Here is a 10,457-nt window from a genome sequence, read left to right on the forward strand (position 1 = left end):
TTTTCCTATGATTTTAAAAATTTTAGGCTTGAGGGTTAAATTAGTTAATTGTGTAGGAAACTATGAAAACATAAGTAAGGTTATTCAAATTACTGTAATAGGGTTAGAATATATTAATATGAGATGATTAGGGTTAGATTGATATTTATACTACAAAAAGGTGCAGACCTAACTTTTAATTCATGATCCACCGGCTCACGTTGTTTAAAAAACATGTTTTTACGTCTGCCACGCCCGCAAAAATCATTTTAAATTATTTATTTTTTCTGAACTTTTTAAAAACATAATTATTTTATTTTATTTTTCTTTTATATTTTACATTTTATTCTATTTACTTCTTCCTTTAACTTTTTATTGATTCACCTCTTTATTTCCATAATTTTACACAAATAACAAACAAAATAAAATGATTATAAAATCGTTGAGCTATACATTTTTGCAGTAATTATAATTTTTATATAATATTGTTAATATAAATTTATTTTATTTATTATCGTCTTTACGAAGCCATTGATTAAAGGGAATAAGGTTGTTCATTAGAAACCGAATGGACAATGGGCGATAAAATTTTTACTGGATACTTTTTCCAAAAAAAACGAATTTCCCTTGACCCAAAATTTTAAATTATCTTTATTTTTTTTCCTTTATCGATGAATCTTTAATTCCTTTTGTCAACTTACTTTTGGTAAAAGTAGGTTATTCATCAGAATCATCTTAGAATTCTCTAAATGTTTCAATATGAATATTTATTTATTTTTTTTATGGGGGGAAGATGAATTGAAAAATTTTAAATGAGGGCTGGATCATACTCTTTAAGCAAGCTAAAATTAATTTAAATATTTAGTTTTTTCTGTATCTTATGTTGGTTTTTACTTTTAAGCATGCATAGTGGAATAGTGGAGAAAATTTTTAATCAAAAAAAATTATTTTATATACTATTTTATTCTATATGTATTCAAAACCAAAAAAATATATCATTACGGATCACGGCCCAGTTTTTATAAGTGGTCCGCGGTTCGAATTTTAGAATATCTTCCGCGGATCAGTTTGGTATTTGAAAAGGCTCCAAAACCGATCCATGAACTTCACCATAGACGTAAAATTAATATTACGCGAGTACGAGAACATTTTTTTAATTTTTATAATCTATAAAAATTATTTAATCAAAAATTAGACATAATAATATGTCGTTTGAGATATAGAAACCATGGAGATTCGGAAACTCCTAATTTTAAATCATTTAGTGAGAGTGATTTTTAAATTTGAAAAGCCTGATTTGATCGGAAATCTATTCCAACATAGGTATTATATATGAATTTCATATAATTAGAGCCATTTAATATTGTATATTTATTAAATTTATATGAAAAATCATCTTTATAAAAATGAATAGAAATTAAGGATAGTTGTTATAGGTTCAGTCTGAAATTCGCAGTGTGGGTATTCTTAATGTGCTGGACTGGAATGTAGTCAAATCATATTATTTTAAATTTAAAAATAGTCCATAGTAAATTATTTAAAATTGAGTTTCTTAATCCCCATATATTACATAATCTCAATAAGGGTTGGCAAATCGGTCAATTGACCTGTCAAATTTAGTCAATTGACTGGAGAAGTATCCTGGTCTAATACGCTCAAATATACTCTAACATGAAGAGAAAAAAAATTAAAATATGTTTGAAAAAAACGATATAAATACATGTTATCATATTGATGCTTATTTATTGGGTCTCTAATATCAAGAGCATCTTACTAATAGTGAATTTAATCGAGTATGTGATATAATAGAAGTAATAGACATTTTACAAGATGGCGATGATTAAATATTTCATATGTGGAAAGCAACTTCCATATAATCAGATTCTGGCTTTATGTTAGTGGAATAAGCTTTGCTCACCATGCCCATTAATAGGACATTTTACTAACAATTCATACCTGCTTCTCCTTCAGAAAGAAATTGGTCGATTATAGTCTTACTAAAACAGAAATCGATTGAAGATCTCGGAAACAGGAGAATTGATCAAAGTATTAAAAAAAATGATAATATTGTATGAATCAGAACAAGACTTCCACGGAGGGGAAAACATTAGTTATTTAATGACAATGAACTTAAAAAAATAATATTATAGATTCATTTTACTATTATATGCAAAATAATTAATATTGTCTTAAAAATTTATTTAAATTTGACCCGTCAAATATCGGTCAATTGACTACAAACGTTTGAAACTTTAAATGAAAACAAATATAAAAAAATTTTTAATATTTAACATACGACTTTATTAAATTTTAAAATTTGCAAAAGTTTTATTTTCAATTTTTTAAAAAAGATTTTAGATATATAGCCTTAAAATAAAATCTATTAAGCTAAAAAAACATTTATAATGAATGCACAAATTTTTACAATGAAAAAAAATTATACAATAGAATATTGATCATTAGGTTCATTGAAGGAAAAAATAAACTATAAAAAAAAACATTTTTTAAATTAATAAAAAATAAATAATATTATTGCCGCGCCCCCATGTTGATCATACCGTACTATTTCTTTTTTTAATAAATATTTTATCGAATTTGTGACATGGCTCTAGTAGTCTAGACTCTAGGTAATAATTAGCAATTAATTTTCATCTCAAAAACTAGTTGGTAAATAAATTCCCTCCATATCTGAAAAAAACTATAATAATATGTTATTTTTGTTGTAAAAAAATAAATTTATTTATTTATTGCCCATCACATCATACGATACAATAATGTATGTAATATAATATTGATACATGCTAAAAATACATAATTTTCATACATGATATAACAACAGAATAAATAATATTATTTAATAAAAAATTTTGCACGTACGTTGAATATAAGTATTAGTAAACAATTTATCATTTTTAGACGAATTATTTCCTTGAACTGATTTTAAATATATATTCTAAAAAAATTATAATATCATCAATGGTTATAGAAAACGGAAACGCAACTAATATTTCCAAGTAAAATAATCTAATTTATATTATTCATTTTTTAAAGTTGTTTATGTGCTGTTGATAAAGACATTGTGTACAATGAGATTACGGGTATATCAGTTGAAATTAAAAAACGTTTGCTTCCAAATTTTATTCCGACTGTTGGAATCATAACTGGAACAGGATTAGATACCATCACTTCGCGAATAACAGACAGTTTAACTATACCTTACCAGGATATAAAGGGTCTTAGATTTAGCAAAGGTTTAATTAAATCCATTAAAATAACTAAGATTTTTTTTTTAGTTGTAGGCCATTCTAATATGATAATCGCGGGGAAAATAGGCCCCCATAATGTTGTGTGTTTTGTAGGACGGTGTCATTTCTATGAAGGATATCCCATGAATGTGGTAAGTATTATTTTAAATAAATTTTGTTTTATATCTAAACTTAAGATGCCGTTCTGGATTTTTTTTTGTCATTGTAGAGTAACTCTAGCTTATTCAACTCAAGGGAGGGAGGCATTTTTATTTTTTTTAAACATTAACAAGGATAAGAAGTAATATCTAAAATAACCCAAAAAAATTTATTGAAACCAGCATAAAAAAAAAGGTTCAACCAAAAATTTGCAAAAGATAATTACGGTATCTCAATAAATTAATATTTTTCAGGGGGCTTGAGCCCTTATACCCACGATACTGCTTATAGATATAAAAGGAATTTCGAAATAATTTTGATACTTTATTTTTAATCAGCTGATAAAAACAATCTTAATCGTCCCACCAGGAAATTTATCAGTTTTCTTTAAATATTAATTTTAGCCAAAAAAGGTCTCCCTTACACTACTCACCTCCCCCTCCCTAAAAAACGAGTACAATATGTTATAAATAATACTTCCCAAAAAGTATAATTTAATAATTTTGTAAAATAATGAGCAATTATAAATTTTGAGAAAAATTGCCTTTAGCGTTAAAAGAGCAATAACTTACATAGGATGTCTGCAATGGGCAGGCTTTTAGCCCGCCCACGCCCATTTATTCACCGGCGGGCAAATATTTTAAACATTGGACAGGTGGCGGGCTAGTTACAAAAATTTTTAAAGTAATGGGCGGGGAAATTTCTAATATTTTCGGGCGAAATGAGTAGAACACTTGTATTAGAAATAATAATTTTACTGGATGGGAGGGCAGGCGGGTTAAAAAATTAAAACAAAGACTGGGTAGGCTTGTTGGCTAAAACCCGTGTATTGCAGACCTCTAACTTACACTACTACTTTGGAAAAGGTTACGGTATTGCTCCTTTTACCTCATCCCAGCATGAGCATCACCATTTGGGATATCAAAAATTAGTGACTTATTTTCGTTAATCAAATTTCGTTGAATTTTTTTTTGCATGAAGATTAATTGCGATTTTTAAAAGGGTATTAAAAAAAATGTAATCTGCACACGCTTTGGCATGCTAAATAATTGGGCCAAAAAATGTAACTAACTTGGCGAAGCTAGGGTGAGGGTATATAAATGGGAAATCTAGCTTTTATAAAATATTATATTTTTAAAAAGGTCACAATGCCCGTTAGAATAATGAAATTACTCGGCGTTGAATATTTATTCGTAACAAATTGTTGTGGTGGAGTCAATCCATCTTATAATCTGGGCGATGTAGTTGTTATTAAAGATCACGTCAATTTAGTCGGCATGACTGGGAACAATCCATTAGTAGGAGAAAATGATGACCGGTAATTTTATTTTGATGATTGGCAACTCTGTAGCTATGGAGTGGGGAGGGGCTCTAATTTTTTTGACCTCCTAAACTTGGTCTCAAATTTTTTTTTCTAATGGCCCGTGAAAAAAGATAACCTCAAAAAATTTCTAAGGGCCTGAAAGTTGGGGGAAAACTTTTTTAAATATAAAAATCCAATAAAATTGATTTATTTAAATAAGATCATAATTTTTTTGATTCAAATCAATTTTTTTATAACATTAAAATATTTTTATATTACTTTTCTTATGAGCCAGGTGGGGGGGATCTCCCTCCCCACTGTAGGAAAATTTTAAAAAATATATTAGGTTTTCATGAATTATTGTGAAGTATTCTTTTTCAAATAGGTTATATTCTATTTTAATTATAGCAAAAAGTTAAAAAAATTTATATTTCTTCCTTATGTATTAATATTTTTATCCACGAAAATTTGTAGCATATTTTTCTAAATTCCTTTAAACCATAAATACTAATGTATATAACAAAATTTTGTCAACAAAAAAACCAAAAGTATTTAATTTAATATGAAAAAATATATAACCCAAACCAAGAAATTATAAAAACTCATTCTTACACAAAGACTGCAAATAAGAATCTAAAGATAGATAAGGAGGAAATAAAGTCTTCAAGAGGTTAATAATCATTTTTAAACAGAATTTGAATCAGAGACCTTCATAAGCCTTACCAGGCACGGCCCGGCCCATATTTAATGTTAAAAAAAATCCCAAGTCTGGCCTAAGCCTATAATAAGTTTCACAAAAATTTCCCAAGCCAATATAATTTTTTTTTATTTAATGAAAATAAACAATATTTAAATATATTTAGGCAATCATGTTTACAATAATAAAAATATTATTAGAAGGGAAAAAATCAATATTATATTAAATTAGCAACTGTTTTAAATAAGCTAAATTTAATAATTTTAGGCTCAGCCCCATTCCATTAAAGAAATTTTTTAAATCTAGGCCCAGCCCAGACCCGCTAGAAAATATGATATTAGACCCATCCGGCCCATGCCGTGGACCGGCCTGGCCCATGAAGGTCTCTGATTTGAATAGAATTTTTTTTAAGATTTCTTGCGCTACAAAAAGAAAAATAACTGCAAAATGTATGCCTTACACGATGGGGATTTCGACATCAAGCTGTTATTCGCAAGCCTCGACTTGTAGCTAGGCAAACAATATTTTCAATATTAACATGGGAATTAAGGATTATTATAAAAATAAATGTTTTTATTTCACTTATGGATACATTTTTTTACTCAAATTAATGAACAATTTGTGATACATCAAATGGTTTGGTCAAATTTATAAATGTTTTTATAAATCTGTCTTAGTATATATTAAATCTTAATATTGAAATTAAATATTTAACTCAATTTTATTCAGAGGATATAAATGAATCTGATAGTTAATTAATTTAAATCATGACATGAAAGATTAATTTTAATTAATAATCCTTCAAAAACGCTATGGAAGCATTGCATACTTTAAAATATAATTTGTAATTTTTTCCATATATATTAGAATTACTGTATATTCTGACGGCAGTACCAATTAGTATACAAGTATAAATGAGAGAATATTTTCTTTATTATAAAGAATAAAACTTTATACCAGAAAATCGATTGAATGGACTAGCTTTATTTAATATTATTTTAAAAAATTACCCCTCCCCACCCCCGTAGAAAATTCTTTTCTACGCCCCTGAATATATAAATGTTTTATTATTTTAATTTTTACTAATATTTTTATATAAATTGCATGAATTAGTGTTGTTAAATATTTTGATATTAAAAAGATTAAATCACAATAATGTTGTTAAACGGCACGATTTGGTTCGATTTTTAAAAACGTCCTGATTACGATTTTAGCCAAAATAATATTATGTATGCCTGGAGATTTTGATCATAGATGGCAGAAAGGTTTAGACCTCTATTTGCCAAATATCGAGGCTTACATAGTATTTGGTTAAAATCTTAATCGGGCCGTTTTTAGAAATCTACCCAAATCGTGCCGTTTAACAACATATTATGAATTTTATTTAATATCAAAATATCGAATATAACATTTAAATAAGAGCAAATCCTAATAGCTAGGTTCGGAACGTAAAATGGTTTGATTATAAAGATCTAGACTCAAGAATCACAATCTCGTTTCGACATTATATACAATATTTATTTCCTTTTAAAATTTATGCCCCCTCTCAAAAAATGGTTAAATCGGCATTTTACAATATTTGTCCAACTTTTAAAATTTTGCTAACATGTTTGTTGGCATTCTAGTGTCACTCTAAATTAATCAATAATTGTCATTTGCATGAATAGAATTTTTGTTTTATTAACCTTAAAATTAAAAAAGATATTTTTTGAAAGAGGTGAATATGAATGCTTATGATAAATATTTACCAAAAATAAAACATAGATGGGGAACCAGATTTCCGCATTTATTCAATGCTTACGATTTCGATATGCGAATGAAAATTGCGAAGGTATGCCAAAAATTAGATTACCCATACAGAGAAGGGGTTTATTGTATGAATACTGGACCCACTTATCAAGCCAAAGCGGAAGGTCGTATGCTTCTTAAGGTGGGCATAGATTTAGTAGGTATAATATAAAAAATATATATATTATTTTTTTGATATTATCATCTTGTTGAAAACACATGATGGCTAGCTAGGATTAAGAAAACTATTTTAAATTAAAATAGAATTAAATTGAGTTATTATATATGCACAATTTCCACTTTATATGATATTATTTTAGAATATAAAATAATATGAAATAAGTTAGTAAAAATCGCCATACTTTTATAAAAGGTATGTAGAAATCACGATATATTTTATAAAAGGTCATACGAATATTATAATTAATTTTATAATATATTTTTATAATTAATATAACTTATTTATATTTATTATAATTATAATTATTATATTTTAATTTCATTTTATTTTAATTAATATTAAAATATATTTTTAATGGTCAAATTGGCGATTAAATAATATTTTAGGTTTTAAATTTCAAACTATTTTTTACTTACTTATAAAGAATAATATTATGTTTTAGTATTTTATACACGGTCTTTTTAGTTAATTCATCTCTTGAAAAATATAAAAACTTACATTATTTCCCTCAGTATAAAAAATTATAACATTAAAATTTTTTAAATACATTACAAATAGTGAACAAATAATTTTTTGCTTATTTTATATTTGTCAGAATTAAGTTGTCAAATGAACACTAATTAAAATCTTATCTATTTTACTAATCATTTTACTTTTTATTAATCATTTTATTTTTTACAGGGTTAGAAATTTTTTAAACTGGTGTCAATAAAAAGATCTTTAGACTGCTAATGATTCTAAATCTTAAGTGCAATCTAAGATTAAACTCTTTAATTTTTCTAGCATAATATCGACATTTGAATTTAATGACTAATTAAATCATTTTTTGGCATTGTTTATCAGCATATTACTAAATCTTAAAGGGGGGAGGGAGGAAATAAACCATTAAATCGAAATGAATTCGTATATTTTTTAATACCGTAACTCGTACTTGAGCCCTGCAAATTCTATATTTTTGACCCGAGTCTGGCACGAAAATTGTGTTATTTCGCAATATTATTTCAAGACAAAGTCAGGCTTAGTCATAAATTTTTAAGTGAAAATTTTTAATTAAACGTGTTTTTATAAAATTTACATTAAATAGAACACACTAATTGAGTTGTCTTAATACCAGAAAAGGTATTATTTTATTCTTATAAACATTTAGATGGAACTCCGGTTCAAAGGGCTCAGGTTTCAAATTTTGTTAATAAGCATTGAAAAAAATTTTAAACAATAAATATACTCTAAAATCAATATGTTTTGAACAAAAATATATATAAATTAGTTGCACCTTTTTAGAATTGGCTCGTGGTTCCAAGCTCTTATTGAAATAAATGAAGACATTCAACCTGTTTTTGTTATGTGTTAAATTAGAAAAGAAAATTGAGATAGATTGGAAATAAGTTTTAAGAGTCGTGTGTGTTAGAGAAGGACTAAGAGGTTGAGAATAATTGATTTATTTAAAGATAATATATAATGAATTTAATTAATTTAAAATTACAAATTTTTATATGAAAAATATAATAATTTCGTTAATACTAAAAATATTATGATCATTTCTGATTTTTTTTCAATATATCTATGCATATAATCTTTTCAATTTGAATAATAATATTACAAACTATAATTTCTATACATGTTCATATAATTATAATACATTTCATAACTTTGAATAATCATCTATAATTGAACTTATTTCATATCAAATCTATTTTCTTTTTTTGCTTAAATATTAAAAATAATCGTTTGCATAATAATAATCATTTGCAATGCAACAATAAGTTCTTATTTTATTGATTTATTTTAAAAAATATTCAAAATCATTTATTAAATAATTCACAAATATACCAGAACGAATCCGTATATTTTTCTGAAAAACTGGAGAAAAACAAAAATTTAGAGCCAGAACTGGACCGCTTTTGATTGCATAATGGCTGAATATCTTAATCATGATCTTATATATTTACTCGTCACACTTTTGTTTTAAAATTTGATCAAAAAGTCTATTTTTAATTAATGTTTACAGGGATGAGCACTTTACCCGAAGTCACAGTAGCGGCTCATTGTGGAATAAAAGCCTGCGCTTTTAGTATTATTGCTTCGGCAATCAAATATGATGAATTCTCTTATGAAATATTAGAAGATGACGGGAGCGATAAAACCAAAAGTATACCATAATACTAGATTATAATTTTTCACATAGCAATTGATAATCAAATAGTTATATAATTTAAAAGATATTATTTATTATAATCCACAAATAATGCAATTAATTTTTAAAATTCATATTTTTTACATGTGATTTTAATCTTAGTTACCATACCATAAGTGCTCCGATGTTACGAATTGAATATTTTATTTACTCGAATAATATTTGCAAATATCAATTCATATTATTCAAATAAACAATTTCTACTCATACATTATCCTATTCATTATTGTCAATCTTATTTTAAACGAATATTCGGATATTTTTATAAACGTTTAATCATATTCTTTAGAAAAATACGATTTTTTTAACGGCAAATATTTAAATTAATAGTGGAATAAATATAATTATTGAAAGTCAGGGACAAGAGAGCGATATCAATAAATCGATCCTATTTTTTGAGAAATATTTAAGAAAATTTTATTACTTAAAAATTGTATTCGAATACGAATAATAACGAATCGAGTAACAAGAAAATTATTAAATTTTTTAATATTGTTAGAATATTCATTAGTATTTTTTATTTATAAAATATAAAGTGGAGAATGGTGCATCAAAAAAGACAAAATACGAGTATAAAGTGGCAAAAAACGAGATATCTATTGACCATGAGAGCGTCGTGAACTCGGGTAAAAAGGGTGGCAAAATTCTGGGACAAATTATTAATGATGTCATTATGAGTCTCGATTAATGTTAATACATTGGAATGATCAGTTCATTTCGTCATATTGATGTTTTTTGAATTAATTTTTTTAAAAAGTCAAAGTTTTCAACAATATAATTTATAATTATTTTTTTAATCAATGTATTTGATAAATATTCATTTTTTTATTGCATAATTAAAATAGTGTCATAAAAAAATCGAAGATAATAATTACCGTCTAGAATTGTTAGGCTTAATACCAATGCATGCT

At 25.9% G+C, this 10,457-nt stretch overlaps 1 protein-coding gene across 1 annotated transcript; it reads left to right on the forward strand.

Moving 5' to 3' along the window:
- The first annotated feature begins 2,955 nt into the window (after positions 1–2,955).
- LOC135926770 (purine nucleoside phosphorylase 1-like) lies at positions 2,956–10,234 on the forward strand. Its single transcript, XM_065462702.1, has 7 exons — positions 2,956–2,993; positions 3,031–3,230; positions 3,273–3,376; positions 4,526–4,701; positions 7,148–7,332; positions 9,361–9,501; positions 10,083–10,234. The coding sequence occupies exons 1-7, from the start codon at positions 2,956–2,958 to the stop codon at positions 10,232–10,234; spliced, it is 996 nt and encodes a 331-aa protein (XP_065318774.1).
- Positions 10,235–10,457: the final 223 nt, after the last annotated feature.

This window comes from Gordionus sp. m RMFG-2023, chromosome 3 (genome assembly GCF_954871325.1).
Source record: "Gordionus sp. m RMFG-2023 chromosome 3, tfGorSpeb1-WG-v2, whole genome shotgun sequence".
NCBI classification, from domain to species: domain Eukaryota; kingdom Metazoa; phylum Nematomorpha; class Gordioida; order Chordodea; family Parachordodidae; genus Gordionus; species Gordionus sp. m RMFG-2023.